The sequence below is a fragment of the Nothobranchius furzeri genome, chromosome 3, assembly GCF_043380555.1.
Source record: "Nothobranchius furzeri strain GRZ-AD chromosome 3, NfurGRZ-RIMD1, whole genome shotgun sequence".
NCBI classification, from domain to species: domain Eukaryota; kingdom Metazoa; phylum Chordata; class Actinopteri; order Cyprinodontiformes; family Nothobranchiidae; genus Nothobranchius; species Nothobranchius furzeri.
The window spans coordinates 88,998,729-89,024,658 of record NC_091743.1 but is presented as its reverse complement, the minus strand read 5'-3'; the positions used below and the strand labels follow the sequence as shown (position 1 = coordinate 89,024,658).

The window sequence follows — 25,930 nt, the reverse complement described above, 5'->3', positions numbered from 1 at the left end:
GAGTTTAATTTTTACATTAATGGTATATTTTTTTTACAGTAAGATGCCCAAATTTTTATTTGAGACTCGCCGAACGGCATTGAATTCACAGATAAAAAAGATGTGGGTTCAACTTTCATTTTGGAACAATTTTTCAAGCAAGGGAAGGGAATGATCTGAGCATGCAGGAGGACTGACCCATCATAAACCTTTGTTGGCTGTGCTGAAGAGAAAGGTACAGAACCACATTATTTAATTAATTAGCTGCATGTTCTCCTGTCCTCTGGGCCACACACACACACACACACACAAGGGACTGTCTCAGCTGTTATTTTCGTTAAGGAGTGTGCACGTACAGCATGCGCGCCTCGTGCACGAGCCTACTATTGAAGCTGCCGTTACACTTTTGGCCTGAGGGGGCAGTCGCGAGCATAAAAATTCAAAAGTCCGTAAAGTCCCTTTAAGGCTACGTCTCTTTTAAATGTCTTAAAATGTTTTCAACTTCTGGAAAGCTTCATTTTGGGTTTGCGTTTGCTGCTCCGGAGCATATGGGAGTGTGTTAACAAAAGGAGAGACATCGGGAATGACCTGGCACCTCAGGATGTCCATCAGGCTGAGAGGGGTCAAAGGTCATTTCCAAACAATCTGAAGTCTTGTTTTACAGATAAGGGAAAAGATTTAGCACTGTTGACATGCCAGCAAGGTTGCCCCGAGATAAGAGGTCACTTATCTGCAACAAAGTTCAAGAGCTGCATGTGTGACTCTTCAGACCGCAGCCAGCAGGTTAAAGGTCATGATAGAACAGCTTGTCTGAAGGGTTGCAGGAGGAGACTCTTCCCTCTAAAAATTAACTGACAGCATGACATTGGTTCAGAATGATCTACAGGACCCTGCAACAAAATGAGACAACAGTACAGTTGCTTACCCTTAATGTGCGCCGCCGTGTTTAGTATAGCAGCTGTCAGCACAGCGGTGGAGAGCTGATGGTTTGGAATCCTTTCAGTCACCGAGTCCACCATGAACTTCTCTGTAGACCAAAGTCTTCTAAAGTCCAACATGAGTCCGTGTGTCTGACAGATGAAGTTTGGGCCAAACTAGGTCGTCAAACAGAACTGTGATGGAGAAACCGCAGATCTACAACAGAACAGCTGTTGGGAAAGAAACAAGGTTCTACAGTGGTCCAGTTCAAGTCCGGACCTGAACCAGGCAGAGAGGTTGAGGTGGGACCACAGCATCTCTGAGCTGAAGCTAATATCTCAATTTACAATTATTAATATTGAAGGAAGTTCTAATATTCCCCCACCTCTCTGGTGCTACACACAGAAACACACACTGATCACGATGAGTGACAACAGCAGCACACTCAAAAACATTCAAATGTTTAATGTTTGAGAGAACTGCTAGAGTTTCAGTACACACAATTCAGAGATCAGACATACATGCGCAAGACACATGACAAGAACTGGTGACTGTGGTTATTCGCAACCCTGAGTCGCGCTACCTTAAAGGTGTAGCAATCGATGTTTCTGAAGAACGTTGGTTACGTATTGTAACCCCAGATTCTATGAGTCTAGTCGCAGCCCTTAAGCTAGCTGCTATTGGAAGGATGATCTCAGCATCAGCCAAACATGAAGAGCTTAAATGTACGCCCACCAATGGTGGGCACCCCTGTGGGTGTATAAGTGGAGCGACACCACTGTTCGCCTCCGATGGCTCTTGGTCCTAACAGAACCAGTGGGGCCAGTGGCTTAAGGGCTGCGACTAGACTCATAGAATCTGGGGTTACAATACGTAACCAACGTTCTATTTCGTCTAGTCTTAGCCCTTAAGCTAGCTGCTATTGGAATAATGCGCAGCTGGATGGGTTTACGCCACACTGGTTAGCTCAACCAATGGACACACCCAACATGTCTCCTTTTAGTGAGGGTCGCTCAGCCTCAGCCCAGGGCTAAAAAGGCTGAGGCAGCCAGAGAGAAGAGTGGGGCCCCCACTAAAAATTATCATCCACAAGAGGATTAAATTCATTCAGGTAGGGCTGACGTGGTGCCATAATGCTTTCACTCAGCCTGCTGAAGTCCAAGCACTGAACGAGTGATGGATCCTGAAGACACATCGCGTAAATAATAACGAGTAAAGGAACAGGGTGAAGCCCATGAAGCAGCCTGACAAATGTCTTCCATCGACACACCACTGTGGAGCGCCATAGAAGAGGAAATCCCTCTGGCTGAGTGAGCCCTGAGTGTCTCAGGAGGATCCCGCCCTGATGATGTGTAAGCGAGTGAAATGGCGTCACACAGCCAGTGTGAAAGACGCTGGGCCGACAGCGCTTGCCCAAGGGAAGAATCTCTGTAGTGCACAAACAGGCTTTGTGAGCCTGAAGTGCGTGACACATATTGTGCGAGTGCACGCACCGGGCTGAGAAGGTGGGAAGCTGCCAGATTTGCAACAGACTCCAGACAACACAACATAAGTGTCCACTAGGTGGGGTGGTGGGTTGGGACTATCCCCACTTCAGTTCCTGCAGCCACGATAGAAGCAGCACATGTCACCTCAGTGTGGATAGGGGGGGGAGCATTGAGGGTTGGAGGGTTGCAGTGACCCTTGACGCTTCAGCGGCCTTCCTGCAGTCCCACCCAGGCTGGGAAAGGAGACAGAGTTGAGTTGCCATAGCGACGGCACATTCCACATATCTTCTGAGGGGGGGAGTTTTCGTTGGAGCCTTGCAGGCTCAAGGACGCCAGATTCCGATTAGAAATTGTTTTGAGGCTAGACAGAGATGATTTCCTCTCTGTCTTACAGTTTGTTGGTCCTCAACCTCTCAAAATCCCAATAATGGACATTAATCTATCCCAATCCGTCCTTTTTCATTTCCTGCTGTGTGACGATAACCAACATGTGTTCTTGTCCTTTTTAGATTAGCCAAGGAGTTTGGTGACGAGCCTCCAGCAGAGTTGCAAGAATGTTCTTCATACATGTCGTCTGGTGGCGTGAGGACAGGTTGTACTCTCCAGGCCAGCTTATCCCATGCTATCCACATCGTGCTACACTCAACAATCAATAGCACACTTATTAGGAACACCTTCACTAAGAGGACCATATATAATGGTAAGTAGGGCAGAGTGGTTTAGTATCCCAGCCTTGAAGCTGTTATGACTATGTCAGGGTCGTTGGTGTCCTCTGTGCAGTCAGACCACCTCCTCTGGTTTGGAACGTCACAGAAAGTAAGCACACTCTCGCCATCAGCTGGAGTCCTCCTGACATGCTGGACCTGTCAGAATGGGACTTCGTAATAAACTACACCTTCTGTGATGAGTACCAGGTAAGAGACACACCACTGTGTGTGCAAACGCACCCTGTTTCCAGATAAATGAGTAGTTTTGCCTTGGCCTCTGATATGCTTTGAAATGTCCCTGGGTGTGAGACTGAAGCCCCCTTCAGACAGGCCATGAAAAACGGAAAAGTTCGGGACTTTGTCCTTAAGACCTTTGTGTCTGAACACAAACATCCGGATAACCTTTTCCATAATTAAACCAGACGAAGCCCCTAGTAACAGGACCGGACTTGTCACGGAGAGGGTGGCTGCTTCAGACTGGTGAGGTTGAGTTCCGGACAGGGAGGAGGGGGAGGAGGAGGGGACTGGGGGACACTGTGCGCCCCTAGATAGCTCGCTCCTGTAGCATGCGGCGAACCATGGCAGCTCGCCTCCTACAGTACCGTCTCCTAGACGGACCGTGATTCTTTTAACCATTGAGCTTCATCATCCAGGTCTCTCGTGTGCGCAGAATTATGCTTAACATAAGTCCGATCAGTGAGATGAATTCTAGCTCTTCGTCGGCCATGTTTGACTGAATAGCTTTGTTTGAGTAAATGACGCATGTACGCCCGCCACACTATGTTTACGCAATATCCGGGTACAGCCTTCCCACCCCCTCCCCCTCGGACATCTGGAACTTTTCCCTGCTGTGTGAAGGCAGCCGAAAGGACAAGTTCAGGTACAAAAGTGGTGTGTCTGAAAACACAGTTCTGGTTAAAAACCGGACTGAATTGTCCACACATATTCCAGAATGCCAGTCTGAAAAGGGCTTCAGTGTGTGCCCGCGCTAGTGAGGTGAAGCCACCAGAGCACGGGGGATGAGTGCGGAGCGCATCGGGCACAAATAAAAAGAAAGTACCAGAGAACAGAGGTGGACTAAATGATTGTGTGTTAAATAAATTTTTTAGGTTGTGCCACTTTGAAAATGTTACTGTGGTTGTTTGCAGAAGGTGGTTGCTAAGAGTGCACGACCATTCAGCACTCTGCCGCTTTCTGTCCTCTCAAATCCCCGGTACACTGAGTCCAGATAAACAACGTCATTTAGGTAGAAAATGGATCTTCTAGGGATGTGTACTGGTGAAATTCTGTTGATACAATACGTATTACAATATATTGCGATACATTCAGTCAGACGATTTTGGCGATTTTTTAAGACTAAATTTATTATAGGAAAATTCAATAAACAGTCCAAACTGATACTTAACATGTTCAACCATAACAGAGGGATTTACATTTCAATGGTAGAAACAAAACCCATTACACACTGCTGCCAACTAGTGGTCGGCATTTGAATTGCACCACAAGAAAAGAAAATACACAAATGTTTCCATGTAAATTCTTCCAAAAATTAGATACACGACTTTTGAATATCGATACATGTTTGCAAGAAAAAAATCACGATATATTGCGATATCAATATTTTCGATACACAGGACTTGAATGATTGGTTACAGACTGAAGGTAGAGAGGAAAATTATCTCTACCTGACCCAAACAAAGTCTTGTTATCCAAATCTGACGCCAAGGCAGCCTTCAAGCTGCTAACAACAACCCCCACGAAGGAAGGAATGCAGACAGATGCTGTGGACCCCCCCCCCCCCCCCCCGCCTTCGGATTGTGGACCTCTGCCTAGCAAGGTCATCAGCCTGCAGGACTCAATGTGCTCTGCGCTCCTCCCAAGATCTCCCTCCCACCTGTGGCTACAGTTGGCTGAGCACCATGCAGGGCTGCTCCCGCTGGGGAAACAGGATCCAAGCCCCCCCCCCCGCCTCCCTATCGGAGTCTCATGTGAACTTTGATGTTCGTGCTTCTATGTTTGAGGCGTTTTTTTTTTTTTTTTGCATAGTAAAGCTACACCCTGCCGGGAGTAACTCTGGTATGCCTTTTTTCCCTCCCCCAAATTATCCTCATGTACACTATGTAATCCCCTTTCATCTAATGAAATGCTGGTGGCGCGTGCACACTCACTCTGACTCACTCTGATTGGTTAAGGGTCAAGCAAAGGCGTGTCATTCGCCTGGGGTAAGTTCCCTTTTGATTCAGAGGCAGAAATTCAACAGCAGAGCTGTGAATCGTGATAAAAACGTCTCTCAAAAATGACAGACCGTCAGATGTGTAGATCGTAAAACGGTCTAAAATCCCCCTATCGCCCAGCCCTAGAACACGCTAAAATGTCTTTTTGTGCTTTTTTTTCTTATTTTATATTGAAACTGTCATCGAATGTGATGAGCTCAAGAAGTAGTCCTTCATGACTCATTGAGAGAACTTCAAGAGTGTGTAAAGCAGTAAACAGAGTAAAAGGTGGCTTTTTTGAAGAATATAAAACATGTTTTCAGTTATTTCACCTTTTCTGGTTAAGTACATAACTCCTCGTGTGTTCATTCATAGTTTTGATGCCTTCAGTTAGAATCTCCCCATGTAAATGTTCATGAAGATAAAGACAACACACTGAATGAGAAGGTGTGCATCCAAACTGTTGGCCTGGACTGTGTGTTAAAGCAGGTCACTGCAGTTTTTATTCATATCCCAGCAGCTGTTGCTTATTTGCTCTAATAAGAGAATAAACATCAGCTCAGCCCTGTGAGGTGTTTTATTCTCAGCCTGAAAGAGTGAATTTCATCATAAGTAAGGTGGCCTAGTGGTGAGTGTCCACACTGAGACTGGGAGATCGGGGTTCAAATCCCGGTCGGGTCGTACCAAAGACTTTAACAATAGAGCTCCGGACGTCACGTGACTCTCAGAGAGTAGACGCCATGTTGGCAGGCAACAAAGGTAAAGAAAATGAACGGGATCGGCTTGGATTTTACTCCGTCGGAGTTTACTTCACACTTCAAAACCGAAGAAATCGTTTTATATAGTCAGAAATTAAATAGACTAAACATCTCCGACCCTTACCGTGCCCCTGGGATACTTTTTAAAAACGCCAGAAGCTGTCGGAGCGGTCCTGGCCTTGGAACGCCTTGGGATTCCCCCGGAGGAGCTGGCCCAAGTGGCTGGGGAGAGGGAAGTCTGGGCCGCTCGACTTAGGCTGCTGCCCCCGCAACCCGACTCCAAAAAAGCGGATGAAAATGGATGGATGGGTGGGTGGGTGGGTGGATTGATGATGGATGGACGGACGGACGGACGGATAACATAGATTTACATGTAAGTAGTTTAAATAGAGTGCTGTGCTGTTTGAATGTATAAACTGAACACCAAGAGAAATCACTATTTTTTTCCATGAATAAAATAAAAATGTCAGGCAGGAGCGTCTCAGGATCTGTCTGAGATCTGTCTCGGTGAGACAGATAATAGCAATCCAAAGTGCTTTTTATGTGTGATCTGACAACTTATCAACCATTGCTTAAAAATTAAATACAGCTTAGCCGGTTAATTGCTGTGATCATAAAACACGTAAACGGCAGCACGCAGAACTCACGAGGCAACGTTTTACGTGACGTTTACTTGTTGCTATGAGTAATAAGACAGAAAAAGCACCGCCAAAATAAGTTTAGGAAGCCCACTAAGAATCGTAACAAAAGCATTTAAAATAAATACCATACACAGTTGAGGAAACGTTGGTTTAAGTACCTGATATGAAGCGGTCGCTGCGAAAACCTTTACTCTCGGGATCCCACAGCTTCATTTTAGCCCGGTCACTAGCGCGTTTTATTCAGGGTGTCCGCGGGGTTTTAAAAAGTATTAAAAAGTGACAAATACAAATAGTCAAATTTAAGGCCATTAAAAGTGTTAAATTTGGTCTCAGAGGTATTATTTTTTCCAAATTAGGTATTATTTTTTTCAGACTATCAGGTGTCGTATTCTGAACATCGACATAGAAATATATTCCGAATGAAATGTTTTGAACGATTATACAAACAAAACAAGCCGATTATTTGCTCCTCCCGCTTGCGCTGCCCTGAGTTGCAAATGAAGCGCTCCTCCACAGTGTTGCCAACTTGGCGACTTTGACGCTATTTCCAACAGCTTCTCAGACCCCCTTCTTGACTTTTTAAATCTAAAAGTACCTAGCGAACACCTCAGAAACATCTCTGGTAACCCTTAGCTACTTTCTGGATAACTGTCGTTGACATTTCCTGCAGGTTAGCTAAACACTCCGCCTGCACTCCGGACCGTTCTTCAGGACATTAGGAAAGGGAATGATGCAGTGATGTGTCGGTCGCTAAAGAAACAGCTCTCGGAGCCGGCTCCCTGTTGGAGTAACCAGAGTGAGTGACACACACCGTACCTGAGCTGATAAAAACGGCTAAATGTGCGCGTGCGGCGCGCTAAACACACGTGCAGTTTTATGGGACTAGATTTGTGCCAATAGGATCAAGAAAAACACTTTGGAGAGCAAACAAATTTTAAGACACTGAGAGAAAAAACATGGGTTTCAAAAGAAAAACTTACGATCTGAATCAGATTCTTAAAATGATCAAGAAAAACACTTTGACGGTCAAACAAAAATTAAATAATTGACAGAACAAAAATATTGACTAAAGGAAAAAAACATGTTTCAAAAGTAAAACTTACGATCTGAATCAACTTCTTAAAATGAGTAACAAAGTATGTTTCCTTTTTCTGTTTGCCTCTATGTGTTTTTGTTATCAATGTCCTTAGTTTTGTTCTCGCTGCTCACAGCTTTGCTCTCACTACCAGATTTGCACTTACACTGTCTGGCTTTCTCCTTTGCAATCCCTGAGTTTTTGGTTGCAATTCTGTCAAATCATAGATCTGCCACATCGGCAGATGAACTTAAAACACCTGAGTTTCCCAGCATGTTCTCTGCCTGCTATAACTCTAGGCAAAGAGGGGTAGCTATTTTAATACACAAAAACATCAATTTCACAGTACTGGACACAGTTTCTGATCCAGAAGGTAGATTTATAATGTTAAAAATAACTATACAGAACCAACGCTTATGTATTGTGAGCATATACTGTCCAAATATTGATGACCCTCCATTCTTTCATAATTTTTTCTCTGTACTCTCCGAACACTTGGACTGTCCACTTATACTTGGAAGTGATTCTAATTTTTGGATGCATTCCTTAGACAGGCTCAGTACAGCTGGGACTCGGCGCAATTGGCAATCCACTTATATAGTTAAACAGTACATGAGTGATTATGGGCTTTGTGATGCATGGCGATCTCTTCATCCTAACCGTAGAGAGTATACTTTTTTCTCACACGTCCATCACTCTCACTCACGTTTGGATTATTTTCTAGTCAGCAGCTCATTGCTGGCTGACATTTCAGACACTGAGATACACCCTATTGTTGTCAGCGACCATGCTCCGGTTTCTTTAACTCTAGTAAACAAGAAAGCAATCCCACCAAGCAAAAACTGGAGGTTTAATACATCACTGCTTAAAGATGAAGGTTTTATAGAATTTTTTAAAAAGGAGTGGGCTTTATATTTAGAACATAATGACCTGCCTGGAACATCAGCATCTATTCTCTGGGAGGCAGGAAAGGCAGTGATGAGAGGTAAAATAATCTCTTTCTCATCACATAAGAAAAAAACAGAAAATAAACGTATCCAGGAGTTAGAAGAAATCATTAAGTCTTTAGAGACATCCACAGAAGAAGAGTTACTGAGCAAATTACGTAAAGCTAAATTAGAACTTCATGGAATTATTGACAAAAAAACACAATTTTTAGCACAAAGACTACGAATAGAAAACTTTGAACATAGTAATAAATCCGGTAAATTTCTGGCCAGCCAATTAAAAATTAATAAAGAGAAAACTACCATATCTGCTGTTAAAGACTCAACTGGGAATATAGTTTATGACCCTGAAAGAATAAACAACACTTTCAGAGACTTTTACCAAACTTTGTACTCACCACAGATAAACCCATCAGATGACGAGATCGATGAGTTCCTTGATAGGATAACACTTCCTAAATTAACAGACAGCCAAGTTGCAGTCCTGGACTCGCCACTAACATCAGCAGAGCTCCAGGAAGCCCTTAAATCCATGACTAATGGGAAAGCTCCAGGTCCAGACGGGTTCCCAGCAGAGTTCTACAAAGAATTCTGGACCATTTTGGCTCCAACATTTTTCAGAATGGTGAGGGAAATCGAAGAGAGCGGCAGATTACAGCCAAACATGAACTCAGCCAATATTAGTCTCTTGTTAAAACCAGGCAAAGACCCAGCATTTCCAACCAGCTATCGCCCAATTTCTCTTATTAATGTTGATCTCAAAATAATTTGTAAAGCCCTGGCAAAAAGATTAGAGAAGGTAACCCCCTTCTTAATACACCCTGACCAAACTGGTTTCATAAAGGGTAGACAGTCGTCCACTAATTCGCGTAGATTACTTAATTTGATAGATTTCTCTTACAGTAGAAACATAGAAACTAGTATATTATCTCTAGATGCAGAAAAGGCTTTTGATAGAGTTAACTGGAAGTTCTTATTTGCAACTTTACATAAATTTGGTTTTGGGAACTTCTTCATAAACTGGCTACAAACATTATACAGTTCGCCAATTGCACGTGTTAGGACGAACGACCAAATATCAGCTAGCTTCTGTCTTCAGAGGGGGACCAGGCAGGGATGCCCACTCTCCCCCTCACTGTTTGCTATCTTTATCGAACCACTAGCAGCAGCAATTAGGCAAACAACAGGTATTAAAGGGATAAAGTGTAATAAAATAGAACATAAGATCAGTCTTTATGCAGATGATGTTTTACTCTTCCTCCAGAATTCTCAATCGTCTCTGTCTCATTCAATAGAACTGATAAACTCTTTTTCAAAAGTTTCAGATTACTCTATAAACTGGTTAAAATCAACAGTTCTACCAATTAATTTCTCTTTTGTCAATTTACTTAATACTCAACTGGAGTCAGGTAATATCACATACCTGGGAATTAATGTCTCTCCCAAGTTAGCAGATCTAACCAAATTAAACTACATCCCACTTTTAAAGAAAGTGGAGGATGATCTTGCTAGATGGAAATCCTTACCAATATCACTGATGGGAAGAGTTGCTACAATTAAAATGATGGTCTTACCCAGAATAAATTACTTATTTTCAATGATCCCAAACAAACCACCAGCTGACTGGTTTAGATCTCTGGACTCCTCAATTACCAAATTCCTCTGGCAGGATAAACCTCCACGAATTAGCTTAAAAACGCTTCAGAAGAGCAAAGACAGAGGAGGACTGGATCTACCCAACTTTTATTATTATTTTTTAGCCAACAGGCTGCAATATATACCAAGATGGTTGCAAGATAACCCACTAGATGAGTCCTGGTTAGACATAGAACAGACAATTTGCAATACGATAGAGCTTTCAGACTTACCATTTATTAGCTCAAGCGTAAGAAAACATGAAGGCTTCAAAAGTATTAGTATCAGCACTTCTCTGACAGCATGGTGGGAGTATCTTAAAATGACAGAGTCTTCACTAGTACCATGCAGACGCACACCTATCTGGAATAATCCTGATATTTTGCAAAATAATAAAATGATGAACCTTCTGGACTGGAAAAATAAAGGAATCCTATACCTGGAAAACATATATGAAGGATTGGACTTCATCCCATTTAATAGAATAGTCTCCCAATTTGGAATAGAAAAGAATAGCTTTTTAGAATACCACCAAATCAAATCTGTAGTCAAACAAAAATTTAAGCTCAATAAAATAGAATTACAAACCCCGCCAAGGGTTTTAGACTTCTGCAATCTCAAACCCCCTAAACTACTGTCTAAAGTATATAAGACACTGTCCAAAATAGACGATAGAATAGCAATCCCTATTGAAAAATGGGAGGTGGATCTATCAGTCAGCTTTGACCAGAACTTCTGGTCCCAAACTTGTTTAAAAACTTTTAAAATGATCAGACACCCCAATTTACAATTAATTCAGTACAAAGTTCTACACAGAGTACACTATACAGGTCATCGGATGTTCAAGATGGGGTTTGTGTCGTCTGACATCTGTACACACTGCACAAACAACATTCCTGACAATTACGTTCATGCACTGTGGTCCTGTCCACCTGTCCAGGAATTTTGGGGTAGAGTATGTGAAGACCTGTCAAAGTCTCTGAAATGTCATATCCCAATCACCCCCTCTCTTTGTTTACTGGGAAACCTGGATGATGTCCCGATTGAAAAATCTTTGGTTCACGTGGTTCTGACTGCCATATGCATCGCTAAGAAAACTATCCTCTTGAATTGGAAAAATAGAGAAAATCTCTGCATTAACCAGTATAGAAATCTTTTGTTAGATCATATTGCACTTGATTTAGCCTCTGCTTCCACTTCAAATAAATCTCTCTGGGCTCCTTTGATCGGTTCCATCACATAGCAGTGATGGGGGGCCGTTGATGATGTCCTGCGGGATGATGTGGGTGGGGGGGTGGAGGGTCTGAGTTTGGAGTATCTGGATGTTCCCTGGGGATGGGTTCACTGGGGATGTCTGGCACTGGGGGGCTGTTCCCCCCCTCTGGAGGTGCTTGGGTTGCCTCGGGGGGTGTACTGCTGGCGGTTGTGAGTGGGGCCCCTTGGAGGTCTTGGCGGCGGCCATGGGTTACTGCCTGGCGGCTGCATTGCCCCTGGGTGGGTCTGGGTGGGGGCCTGGGGGCTCGGGGTGTTGGGGTGGCCGGCCCCGTGTGGGGATCTGGGCTGGGCCTTGGGGGTCGGGTCCCTACATGTACGCTGCCGGGAAGAAGGCAGGAATACACAGAAGTACCTGGCCCGGGTTCGGGGGCGTAGGGCAGGCCCTGGCTCCTCTGTTGTCCCATCACAGGGGAGGGGGAGGTCCAGGAGGGGGAGGACCCAACCTTACCTGGATGTCTTATGTCTTATATATTCTGGAAGTTGTGCAAATGCAGGGATGGGCATAGATATTCTGCTGGGGTGGGGCTGGGTCGGCTCCCTCGGGCTCTGTGGGGCTCTGTGATGCTGCTGCTTTGGGCCCTGGCAGGATGGGCTGGGGTCTCCATGCCCTGGGCGGCGGTATGACAACGGAGGTGCCTATTGGGGTCAGTGGGGGAGCTGGCTCCCTGGAGGGCTAAGCCCTACCAGCCATTCCTCCCCATCCCCGTTTATTTCTCTCCTCCTGCTCCCTCACATCATCACACAAACATGCACATAGGACCTTGGGGGGTGGACAAGTCGAGGAGTGCGGGTATGGACCCCATTTCCGCATTCCTGTGGCTTCCTGCCCCCCAATTTTATTTGCACCTTATGCACTTCCACCGACGACATTCCACGCAAACATACACTTAGGGCCTTGGGAGTGAGCACATTCAACGGCACTTGGCAGGGGGAGTTCTCAGCCTCCTCCCGAGTGCCGGTGCCCACTTCGAATTTTAAACTGCATTTAGACACCAAGGGCTGTGGGTGCAAGTAGGGTGGTGCAGTGGCATCAGCTGGCATAGGCCAGAAAATGCCCGCACTGCCCGCTCACCACAGCAATAGAATACACCTCATTAACACACAACACTATGTTGGAGCAGGTGGAGGGAGACCAGGGGGTCTTAGCACACCTCTGTTGTTGCTTGGCTGCCTGGGGCTGGAGACTAGGAGGGAGATCTGGCCGTCTGGTTGGGGTCTGGGGTGGTGGGTTGCTGTGCTCGGCGGTGGGCGGGGGAGCCTGCTCATCAGCACCCCAGCAGAAAGGGTCAAACTCTGGTAACCGGTGGTGGTTGTACCCCATGTGCGGCATTACCGGGACCAGAGTGAATAGGGTGTGTATGGGGAGCATGAATGGGTGTCCGGCGTGTATTTTTGTAAGTCTTTGGTTGTATGTGCATGTGTGAGCATGAGGGAGGGAGTGTGTGACTGTGTTTGTGTATGACTGTATATGTCAGGTGGGGCCTTTGACTCCTCCCTTCTCCTGGGACCTCCTTTGATGATATAGATCTTCGTCTCCCCTCCCCCCTGTCACACCTGGTGGGGGTGTGATGCCTTGGTCTGCCTGAGTGTTCGTGGCTCCCGGGTCAGGGAGTTTAAGATTTTTGGCATCTGCCTGATCAATCCCGGTGGCGGCCTGGGGGGGTCTGGGTCCCTGGGCTCTGCTGGGTCCCCGGCGGGGGTGGTCGCCCCTGGGTCCCGGGTCGCTGGGTCCCGGACTCGGCCGGCTAGGGGGTGGGAGGCTGCGGGCAGGCCTGAGGACTTGCCGCTGATATCTCCCGGGGCTCTGCCGGCTGCTGGTTGTGGCCCCCCGGGGCGATCCTCTGTGCCTCTCGAGGGGGGTGGGGGCCTTTCTGGTTGCGGGCTCCTTGGGGTTCCTGTGTTCTGGGGCAGCGCCTGGATCTCTGGGACTTGGAGCTCCCCCCCGTCTCCTACGCGTCTTTGGGGGGCAGATCTGTGGTCCCTCACACTCTCTATTGGACGCTCCTATAGATAAACCTTACATAAACAAGCGCGTGTACACACACAGGTGCTCACATGGTGCTCTCATAAGTATGGGCTTGGGCACGTTCAACACATGTCTTAAGACTATGGTGGGCACTCAATGCACTGTGGTATATTATCGTGTGACTGTTTAGTTAAACAATGATTGATTATATATTTCTTCATCAAGTTGACGCAGTGATAGCTTGATTTTGTTATATTGGTGTTGTGTCCCATTTTTTTTGTTATGTTTTGCTTTTTTCTCGTCTCATTTTGCAGGTCTAGAAGCAGACTCTTGTTCATTATTGTTTATTTTTGTTGAATCCCCCCCCCCACCTAACCCCCTCTCTCCCCACCTTTTCTCTTTTCCTTTCTCTTTCACCTCTGTCTCCGTGTCTGGTCGAAATTACAAAGCATTCAAAAACAATAACAATAAAGTTTTAAATATCAGGTGCGACATTAAAAGCAGACTCTTTGATGCTCCACCTGAGACATTAAAAGCAGATGATCTGATGCTCCACCTGAGAGTAAAACTGTAAGGCTTGTTACCAGCATTCAGACATCAATTCTGCTTGCTTCACAGCCAGACAGGACACGTTAAATTAAAAAAAAAAAAAAAAAAAAAAAAAGACTAAATAAACAAATCTACATAAATTGAAAAATCGTCTTAAATAATCGATCTCAATTTCAGTCATAATAATCGTGATTATTGTTTTTGCCATAATCGAGCAGCCCTACTTTAGCATATCCGGTCACATAATGATGACGTCATATTCAGTGGTCGTTCCACATCATTTCAGGCCTCGTGGTCAACTGTCTGAACCGCTAAACAGAAGTGCCTGGCTTATTTTCTAAGTAAAATAAATATGTGAAATACGTTGTCAACATCAGTGAGTCTCTAAGTCTATTCTTTTTGTATGTTATATATGTTAAAATATGTGTAAATAGGTCGCTGATTAACACTTGCAATTTAGTGTTGTGATGGTTTTAAAAAAATTCTGAAGGTAGTAAAAAAAAAGTATTAAAAAGTAGTAAATTTTACTTAAGGATTGCTGTATATACCCTGTTATTACAATGATCCAACGTTTGCGGCGTTCCGGATCTTGGGGAATCCTGTAGATGGCTCATTCCTTATGTCGTCCGCGTCTGTTCTGCATCCTGGGGCACAACAGGAATCTACCATATTTCCCATTTGATTGAGTTTTCTGACAATAACAAATAGCCCAGCTGCGGCCTTCTGCCTGCCAAGATGGCGCCGTTTCGATTTGAGCTGTTGCATGCCGGGAGAAGTGATGTCAACTCCCGGAGCTCTATAGGACCCAATGCCTCCCTGCTTGACACTCAGCTTTAAGGGGTTGGTTGGGGGGGTTAAACCACCAAATAGTTCCAGAGAGCAGCTGTGTCTGCAGCTCCCCGCTCTCCAGTGTGTGATGACTAATGAGACTTTTGAGTTTTTCATGTAACTCTGCTGTTGGGTCTGATCAAAGGTTCTTCTGTGGTTCTGTCTTCACAGAGCATTAAATATAAAGATGTACTATCAGCTCTGATCAACCGGGTTCCTGAATGTCGTTACTGCATATCGATTAATGCTGAGAGTAATAAAGGACAAACACCAGCGAGGGAAACGTGTGTTGGTATGTTCTGTTTTCTAATTGTAAAACCTTTAACAACCATCTTAAAGGGGCATTATGGAAGTGTGACAGCCAAAACATGTATAGAAATAATAAATGTCTTCTTCATACGTTCTCCTGCAATGCCCTGGTCCTGTAGAATGAGCCCTGGCATTTTTACTGTGATTGCCTGTTTTTCTGTAAAATCACAGAAAAAGAGAGATGCTCGGGTCGAGCAGGCTGCTTCATGCGCGTTCACGCTCAGGCATCGCCCGTAGCATTTGCTATCCGTAGCTTTAGCAGCAGAGAGAGAGGCAGTGCCACTTTGTCGCTGTTCCTAACGCCTAGTGACAAAGCTAGCTACATTTCTGAGGACCCTTAGCTACTTTCTGTAGAACTTTCTTCTAGATATTTCCTGCAAATTAGCAACAAAACAGCCATTTTCACTCTGAACCGTTCTTTGAATGTTGTTTCAGCTGTCATCAAGGATATAAATGTTACAGATACATCAAATGTTAATGGCGCTTTAGCTCACCTAGTAAGACGTCGGACTCTCATGCAGAAGACCTGGGTTTGATTCTGGATGTGAACATAGTTCATTTAGAGTTTCTTTTTTACATTAATGGTATATTTTTTTACAGTAAGATGCCCAAATTTTTATTTGAGACTCGCCGAACGGCATTGAATTCACAGATAAAAAAGATGTGGGTTCAACTTTCATTTTGGAACAATTTTTCAAGCAAGGGAAGGGAATGATCTGAGCATGCAGGAGGACTGACCCATCATAAACCTTTGTCGGCTGTGCTGAAGAGAAAGGTACAGAACCAAATTATTTAATTAATTAGATGCGCTTTCTCCTGTCCTCTGGGCCCCGCACACACACACACACACACGAGACTGTCTCAGCTGTTATTTTCGTTAAGGAGTGTGCACGTACAGCATGTGCGCCTCGTGCACGAGCCTACTATTGAAGCTGCCGTTACGCATTTGGCCTGAGGGGGCAATCGCGAGCATCAAAAGTCCGTAAAGTCCCTTTAAAGCTCCTGTTGTCATTAGATTAGCCATTCTGTTGGGACTCCGCTAACCCTGGTGATGCTGCTGTTTGGTCCTTTTCAGAAGCTAATGAGGACAGTCTGTTGGTTTATGCAGCAACTACCGTCCCTCTGCTGTTTGCATTCCTGACAGTCGTGGCTTTTGTTTGCTGCTGGAAGTAAGTTCCGCCTCCTGGATGGATGGATGTATGGATGGATTTATGGATGGATGGATGGATGGATGGATGGATGGATTTATGGATGGATGGATGGATTTATGGATGGATGGATGGATGGATTTATGGATGGATGTATGGATGGATTTATGGATGGATGTATGGATGGATTTATGGATGGATGTATGGATGGATTTATGGATGGATGTATGGATGGATGGATGGATGGATTTATGGATGGATGGATGGATGGGTTTATGGATGGATGTATGGATGGATTTATGGATGGATGGATGGGTGGATGGATTTATGGATGGATGGATGGATGGATGGATGGATTTATGGATGGATGTATGGATGGATTTATGGATGGATGGATGGATGGATTTATGGATGGATGTATGGATGGATTTTTATGGATGGATGTATGGATGGATTTATGGATGGATGGATGGATGGATGTATGGATGGATTTATGGATGGATGTATGGATGGATTTATGGATGGATGGATGGATGGATTTATGGATGGATGTATGGATGGATTTTTATGGATGGATGTATGGATGGATGGATGGATGGATTTATGGATGGATGGATGGATGGGTTTATGGATGGATGTATGGATGGATTTATGGATGGATGGATGGATGGATGGATGTATGGATGGATTTATGGATGGATTTATGGATGGATGTATGGATGGATTTATGGATGGATGGATGGGTGGATGGATTTATGGATGGATGGATGGATGTATGGATGGATTTATGGATGGATGTATGGATGGATTTATGGATGGATGGATGGATGGATTTATGGATGGATGTATGGATGGATTTATGGATGGATGTATGGATGGATTTATGGATGGATGGATGGGTGGATGGATTTATGGATGGATGGATGGATGTATGGATGGATTTATGGATGGATGGATGGATGGATGGATTTATGGATGGATGTATGGATGGATTTATGGATGGATGGATGGATGGATGGATTTATGGATGTATGTATGGATGGATGGATGGCTGGATGGATTTATGGATGGATGGATTTATGGATGGATGTATGGATGGATTTATGGATGGATTTATGGATGGATGGATGGATGGATGGATTTATGGATGGATGGATGGATGGATTTATGGATGTATGTATGGATGGATGGATGGATGGATGGATTTATGGATGGATTTATGGATGGATGGATGGATGGATGGATGGATGGAGGTATGGATGGATTTATGGATGGATGGATTTATGGATGGATGTATGGATGGATTTATGGATGGATTTATGGATGGATGGATGGATGGATGGATTTATGGATGGATGGATGGATGGATGGATTTATGGATGTATGTATGGATGGATGGATGGATGGATGGATTTATGGATGGATTTATGGATGGATGGATGGATGGATGGAGGTATGGATGGATTTATGGATGGATGGATGGATGGATGAATAAAAACCATTTTGACCTGCAGAAAATTGCCTTATGGACAGCTGCTGTCAATCATACGGCACGCAGCACAATAAAATACTAAAACATGATAAAAACGGTTGTAAGTTCCAATCATCTCAGTCTCTCACGCTAGACCAGGGAGCTGATCAGTCTAGCCCCTGATTCACACTGGAAGCATCAGCGGCGCGGAACGGCATTGTGACCTGGCTGCTTCAAATAGCATCCATTACAGTCAATCAGGTGTTTCAAACCAGCCGCGATGCTAAACACAAGATCAGGCTCTAATATTGCCACAAGCTGCTTCTGGGACAAGTTTATTTCCGCAGTTAACATAGGGCTCGACAGGAAATCACACACGGCTGGAGTGTAAAATCCCATTAATTTTCAAAATAAAAGTACTTTACCTTTGCGGTTTCATATACATGTAGCTTACGCGTGATCTAACGGCTCATTTACTCCCAGTGTCGTTGGAGAAGTGCAGCGGTGTGTTTTTCATGGCTTTAATCCAGGAAGTGGAGAGGAACGACACCATGTATGACATCAAACAGCAACATCAAACGTGATTTCCTTCTTTTTGGTTTAATGGCGGGTGGCATAAACAAACCGTGACCTTTGAAGTCTAGAGAGATCTTGTGATCTCGCGAGTCCAGAGACGAGCACAGCGAGGAAGCCATTCTGCGTACAAGACCGCACTGAAGCTTGCGAATGAAACGTTCTGCTGCCGTTCCACGCCGCTGATGCTTCCAGTGTGAAATAGGGGTAACAGAACACGGTACTAATGTTCTCATTCTGCTACTGAACCCTGAAGTGTGACGATACGAAGTTATTCTCAGCTTTACAACGAGTCGTGTTTGGTTTTATATCCTGCAGTTTCAGACACAAGTAGGGACGGGTACCTTTGACATCTGAATCGATTCGGTAATAATTCCCGGTACCTAGGAATCGATACCGGTACTTAACGGTACCAATTTTCGATACTTTTGAGTGTTTAATATTTTAATTCTCTTTTATAATTAAATATATATTTTTCTCAATATATAACAATATTTGATAAATATCACGATAAATAACACACAACGGTTTGTATTTTAACATCGTCCTTGTAGTTTTATAAGCTGATAATTAAACTGAAGCAAACATCTTTACTGTGAACTAAATTTACTGTGTATCTTCATTCCTTTTGCCGTCCTTTTTCATTTGATTTTTCCTACTGGGAAGCTAGAATTTCCGAGGAGAAAGTGAACGCACCGTTAGCTGATAACAATGGCGGCAATGGAAGCTAACGTATCAAGCTAACGTTATCTTAAACAGTTTATTTAGCTGCTGGAGCAGATTAAAACGATGAGGCCTCACACTTAGATCGTTGTCACTGGTTTCATCTTCACCCGTCGCATTTAGTAAAGTGAAGCCAAACTTTAGAGCGCGTTCAAGTTCTTCTAGTCGGAAAGTCGGAGTTCCGAGGAGAAAGCGAACGCACCATTAGTGGAACGGAAGCTAACAAATCAAGCTAACGTTATCTTAAACATTTTATTTACCTACCGGAGCAGATTAAGATGAGGATGTCTCACTTAGATCGTTGTCGCTGGTTTCATCATCACCCAGTTACCCATCACATTTAGTGAAGTGGACCCAAGCTTTAGCGTGCGTTCTTTCTACCATGCTGCTCTGTTTACAACTCGCTCGCAGCGACCGACGACATAACGCTCTTGCGCATGCGCAGCTGTCTAGGCAAGTTCTCGTTATGAAGGACGGGTACCGAAACGAGGCACCGTTTGAAATGACGTGAATCGGTGCTCGGTCGGTACTGTGGAATTCGGTCGGTACCTTAAAAAGTACCGAATTCGGTACCCATCGCTAGCTACAATAAGAGCATTTAACATGACTGAACTGGTATTCTGATGTCTGAGTTTAAAGTCAGTTTACAGTTCTATGATTGAAACAGTTTAGCTTTTTAAGAGCCTTTGTGAACAAAATCTTCTTTCTCCCGTAAGCTTTTCAGAATACAATGCCCATCCTAACATCAGTATTTGACTCTTCCACCCGCTTTAGGGCTTAAATTATTCTCTGAAGATTTTTTTTTACTTGTTTGCTGCCAGGTAGTAAAAGGCACAGCTGTTTGATTACCATGGTGACCCATGGGCCACTGGCAGTAGCTTTAACATTTCTTCAGATATTTTGTTTCTTCATATGCCTTCGTTGCACGTGGATCTGTAGGCATTTTGTCTCTGATTATCATGCCAAAGTGGACATTAGAATATCAGACAGTAGATGAACTGGTGTCTTCAGAAATGCTCTAGCTGTGTGTTAGTCTGTTTACCTCTTATCATTGGTGTCCAGGAATCAGGACAAGATTTTCCCCAAAGTCTTGTCCCCCCATGATCTCCTCAGTGATATTTGTGAAAACAAAGATGAGGTAACGTTTCTCAACACTTTATTTTTTGTGGTGTGGTTTTTGTTCAAATGTTGCAGATTTTAATCCCAATAACCAGAATGGTTTGTGTTTGCCTTTAAGATTAACCTTCTGTGTTGCTGTTGCTTCCTCCTTCCTTCAGAGCTCCCTCTGTAAGCTCTACGTACCAGCAGAGGAAGAAGCGAACTGCACAATCACCCTGGTTGCTGACACTCGGACCAACAGAACAAACTGTTAGCACATCTCCGCTGTTGACTCACCCTTCCATAAAGAAGAAGCTGCTTCCATATTGTCAAGCAACACACCCGGCTTGTAGGTTTGCTGTTGTACGGTAAAGCCTAGTGCCGTCTGTTCTCAAATTCACTTTTAGTCTGTTTGGTAATATTTTTGATATGAAAGGAAAATGAGTAAATTCAACCTTAAATTAATAAATCTTCAATAAACACATCAAATCAAACTGAAGTAGCAAACCACAGAAGTCAGTCTGAGGGTCAGAAGCTGTTCTGTAGGCTTGTTCCACAGCTGCTCAATCTTCTGCCTGAATCAATCAATCAATCAATCAATCAAAGATACTTTATTAATACCAGAGGGAAATTAGAGTTTCAGTACACACAATTCAGAGATCAGACATACATGGGCAAGACACATGACAAGAATTGGTGACTGTGGTCATTCGCAACCCTGAGTCGCGCTACCTTAATAGAAATCAGAGGGTTACATGAGGATTGGTTCAGGTGGAGGGAAAAAAAGGCACTTCAGAGTTACCCTCCACCAGGAGGGCAGCTTTGCTCTGCAAAAACACACCTCAGACAGAAATGCAACAGACTTCAGACAACACAACATAAGTGTCCACTAGGTGGGGTGGTGGGTTGGGACTATCCCCACTTCAGTTCCTGCAGCCACGATAAGCAGCGCATGTCACCTCAGTGTGGATAGGGGGAGGAGCATTGAGGGTTGGAGGGTTGCAGTGACCCTGGACGTTTCAGCGGCCTTCCCGCAGTCCCGCCTAGGCTGGGATAGGAGACAGAGTTGAGTTACCATAGCGACGGCACATTCCACATATCTTCTGAGGGGAAGTTTTCGTTGGAGCCTTGCAGGCTCAAGGACGCCAGATTCCAATTAGAAATTGTTTTGGGGCCAGACAGAGATAATTTCCTCTCTGTCTTACAGTTCCTTGGTCCTCAACCTCTCAGAATCCCAATAATGGACATTAATCTATCCCAATCCGTGCTGATTCGTCCACTCTCTCCTTGATGGCATCCATCTTTGTGCCAATGAATGAATCTCGGCCAAAGTCCCAGGCTTACGATTCATCTCGACATTTACGTGAGTCTGTGAATTTACAGCGCGGTGCAAGGAAGGAAAGCTGAGGATGGGTGAAGGCCATCATTTCAGGACAGGCTTAAAGCGGAGACACCAAATAATTTTTATTCCAGATTATAACCTTACAATCACACCAAGGCTGGTTCTAGACAGGCATATTTGAGGGGACTAACAGAAATGTGAAGGGGGCACATTGTAGTGACGGAGGAGGAAAAGGCGTGTGTTGGTGGTGGAGGCGCTCTGGATATTTTTGTCACGTGATTGCACTGCAGACCTTTATTCATGCATTCATCGCATCACACATCAACTACCATAGTAGCATCTTATATGGTACCCCACCTAAAACCCTCAGCGAACTTCCCATCTCCTAACCAATTGTTTTGACCACATTATATTTAGCCCCATTCCCATCTGTACCGGGTCGGCCCGGGCCGGGTAGCGTAGGTTGTTTACATATCTGGGTGGCCTGGAATTTTCCCGGGCCAACCAAGGCTCATTCTCAGCCCTCTTCTCGAGGGGGTCTGCTTCAGGCCGACCAGGGCCAACACACCCACTGCTGACAGCAAATTCACACCTTCCATTAGAGCAAGCCTCTGATTGGTGGGTAGAATCAGCCCACATGGGCTTAAGACAAGGATGTGTGGAATCAACCGGGCCAGGCTGGGGCCGACTGGGGCTACCCGGCCCGGGCCGACCCGGTACAGATGGGAATGGCCCATAAGTCTCTTCAAGGCCTCCACTGGCTTCCTCTCACTCAGCGCATCACATTCAAAGTTTTAAAGTCTAATTTTGTTATTGCAGAATCTGCCTGTTTTATCTAGACTTTTTTACACGGTCTTTGAGTGTCTGTAACAGCACTTTATGAATAAAATGTATTATTATTCCATATTATGACCCTAAGACCTGTCCTGCGATGGTGTCCCACCTGCAGGCTGAGCTTCTGCAGGTGCAGCTCTTAGTCACTGAGGCATGTAAACCCCCAGACCACAACAAGGTGCCAACGCCTCAGAGGGAAAACTGAAAAATAAACAACAAATAATAAAATAAAATAATCTCAGGTTTTAGCAACTAGAAACGTGCAGACATGTACATACTGTACACCTGCTGTGCTTATTTCGTTGCAAATTTGAAATAATCTTTAGTTTCTGCACAAAACACAACAGATCAACTGCTGATATCCTGCTGCTTGTTTTAAAGTATGATTAAAATAAAAACACCATTAGAGCAAAATATAAAATGTGTCAGAACTCTATGGTCAGTTGGTGTCGTCTAAATATTCTGGTGCTTGAACTGGATTTTTTTAGGCACTTAAAGGTCTGTTTCTTGATTTTCCACAAATATAATGGAGTTTTACTGAATCATTACAGTTAGGGATGCAACAATACCACTTTTTTCCAAACCGATACTTGGATCTGAGTGCTCACCGATACCGATTCTTCTTCCACACAAAAAATTGTAAAGAATTGAAATGCAGGTTTTATTTTCTCCTCTGCCTTCAACAGGAAAATACTGTGAGGTAGATAAAAAATTACACACATTAATAGAAATGACAAGTTACAGTGAAGCCACTTTCAGGCAACTGCATTGGTATCGGTTAACTTTTACCGGTACCGGTATCGGTGCATCCCTAATTACAGTGATTTAAAGATTCTGAGCAGTCTTGTACTTTTTGACCCATAACTGATGAAGAGCTCAGATGGTTACAATTTTGCTTAAAGATGGATCCAAGCCTGGAATCCAGCACATCTGGCCCATAGCACAGCCTCCTAAAGATGCACGATCATTGCCAACATGCATCTTTTTATTTGTTTTAAATATCGAAAAGGGCTAAATGACGTTGGTAATAGTCCTGAATTTTGACATTTGTAAATGGTAAAAATGGTAAATGGCCTGAATTTGATATAGCGCCTTCTAGAGTCCTGGAACCCCCCAAGGCGCTTTACAACACAATCAGTCATTCACCCATTCACACACACATTCACACACTGGTGGTGATGAGCTACGATGTAGCCACAGCTGCCCTGGGGCGCACTGACAGAGGTTAGGCTGCCGAGCACTGGCGCCACCGGTCCCTCCGACCACCACCAGCAGGCAAGGTGGGTTAAGTGTCTTGCCCAAGGACACAACGACAGCGACAGACTGAGCGGGGCTCAAACCTGCAACCTTCCGATTACGGGGCGAGCACTTAACTCCTGTGCCACCGTCGCCCAGAAACGTTTGGTTTGTCGTCCACCTGTCTTTTCTGAGACCACCTGGTGTAAATACTGACGCCTCCCAGTCTGATGGTTTTTTCCTGATTCATGAGGCTGCTGTTGTGAGATCTGGTGCATTTACCTGGCTGGGAATTATTTACATACAGTAAAGTTTATTAATGCTAAGAAACACAGGATCACATGTTGTGTTTTGTTAGAATGAAATAGTATTACTGCACCTGATGAGTAGTTGTTTTTTAACGGCGTCAAGTTGTTTTCAGAGGTTAAAGTTCTGTAAAGATTGGTGCTGCTGAGAGAAGCTGTGATACGAACGGTGACTCGTTTGCTTGACAGAGTGATAATTTCTGCTTTAATGTTACAGTCTCACATAGATTTATTTTCTATAAATGCATTTTTACTGTACAGAGAAAGGTCTATCATATTTTAGATTTGATACATGATGGTAATTTTTGCAGATGTTTTTAAATTATTATTTTAAAGGCGAACATATACTTTTGATATGTGATTAGAATGTACCTGAAAGCTCTCACTTAGCTTTGACTGTGAGCAAAAATGGTTTCATACTAGCCTGGCAAGCCATTCTATACATGTGAATATTAGGGATGTAAGAAAATGTCGATTATGGCAATATATTGTGATATTTTCCCCAGCGATATTATATCGATATTCAAAAGCTGTATATCGAAAATATTGATATCGCAATATATCGTGATTTTTTTCTTGCAAACATGTATCGATATTCAAAAGTCGTGTATCTAATTTTTGGAAGAATTTACATGGAAACATTTGTGTATTTTCTTTTCTTGTGGTGCAATTCAAACGCCGGCCACTAGTTGGCAGCAGTGTGTAATGGGTTTGTTTCTACCATTGAAATGTAAATCCCTCTGTTATGGTTAAACATGTTAAGTATCAGTTTGGACTGTTTATTGAATTTCCTATAATAAATTTAGTCTAAAAAAATCGCCAATATCGTCTGACTGAATGTATCGCAATATATCGTGATATATTGTATCGTCTCCCCTGTATCGTAATACGTATTGTATCGCCAGAATTTCACCATTACACATCCCTAGTGAATATATAGCCTGGCCACGACCCATAGACAGATCTCAGTCGTGGGGCAGAGTTTGTGGTTGGTAACACTTTACAAAAAGGGTCCCTGTATTAATGTTGCTGTCATTGTTAACAGTGAAGACCTGGGGGGGTCTGCTTAGTGATGCATTACATATGCTTAAGCAGTTGTTAAAACCTTATTGAATAGTTTTTTAATGCTTAATATCCCCGACCATGGTCTTGGTTTGAAAAAGGGAAGAATGCCTTCTCCGGGTCAGGGATGAGGTCCTGCTCCAAGTGGAGGAGTTTAAGTATCTCTGGGTCTTGTTCACGAGTGAGGGAAAGATGGACATGGTGCTCGACTGGCGAATCGGTGCTGCGTCTGCAGCGATGCGGGCGTTGTACTGGTCTGTCCTGATGAAGAGAGAGTCGAGCCAGAAGGCAAATCTCTCGATTTACCAGTCGATCTATGTACATTCCCACACGTATGGTCTCGAGCTTTTGATAGTGGCCAAAAAATAAGATCACAGATACAAGCGGCCAAAATTGGTTTTCTCTGCCATGTGGCTGGGCTCTCCTTAGCCCTCTGAGGTCCAGGGTGTAATTTGCCGTTTTTGACCAATTTAGAGTTTTCCTTTGTATTTCCAAAATAAAAACCATTACTACTGCCGTATGTGGCATCAATCTTTTCAGCACAACCTGGACTTTTTGAATTTATACTTATTTTATTCATTAGGCAATAATGTACATGCATTTTGGAATGGGGAGTGGCTCTGACAGCTGCGCGGCGCCGCCCACCCCTTATGTTGGATCTCCGAGGAGCTGGATCTCTGCCCTCATCCTCTACCTCATCATGACCCAACTCTTCTAGGAGGAAGGATGGATCTGCCACATCGTCATCAACATCCTCGCTATTTGCCTCAGACTCTGGCTGTGAGTCTCCGTCCCCTTCCTCTGCTTCCGGTTCAAAAAACAGCCGTACTATCTGAACTGCCTGGTGGACA

General features: G+C 44.1%; 1 protein-coding gene across 2 annotated transcripts in view; it reads left to right on the top strand.

Moving 5' to 3' along the window:
* The window catches only part of il13ra1 (interleukin 13 receptor, alpha 1), a 32,235-nt gene extending 11,429 nt beyond the window's left edge, over positions 1-20,806 (top strand). For both annotated transcript variants that reach the window (XM_054736408.2, XM_054736413.2), the window contains 6 exons: positions 2,894-3,084; positions 3,165-3,298; positions 15,150-15,270; positions 16,363-16,456; positions 20,265-20,340; positions 20,480-20,806. In XM_054736408.2, coding sequence (XP_054592383.1) covers positions 2,894-3,084; positions 3,165-3,298; positions 15,150-15,270; positions 16,363-16,456; positions 20,265-20,340; positions 20,480-20,575 — 712 coding nt within the window. In that variant the 3' untranslated portion in view covers positions 20,576-20,806. The remainder of the gene's footprint in view (positions 1-2,893; positions 3,085-3,164; positions 3,299-15,149; positions 15,271-16,362; positions 16,457-20,264; positions 20,341-20,479) is intronic.
* The last annotated feature ends 5,124 nt before the right edge of the window (positions 20,807-25,930 follow it).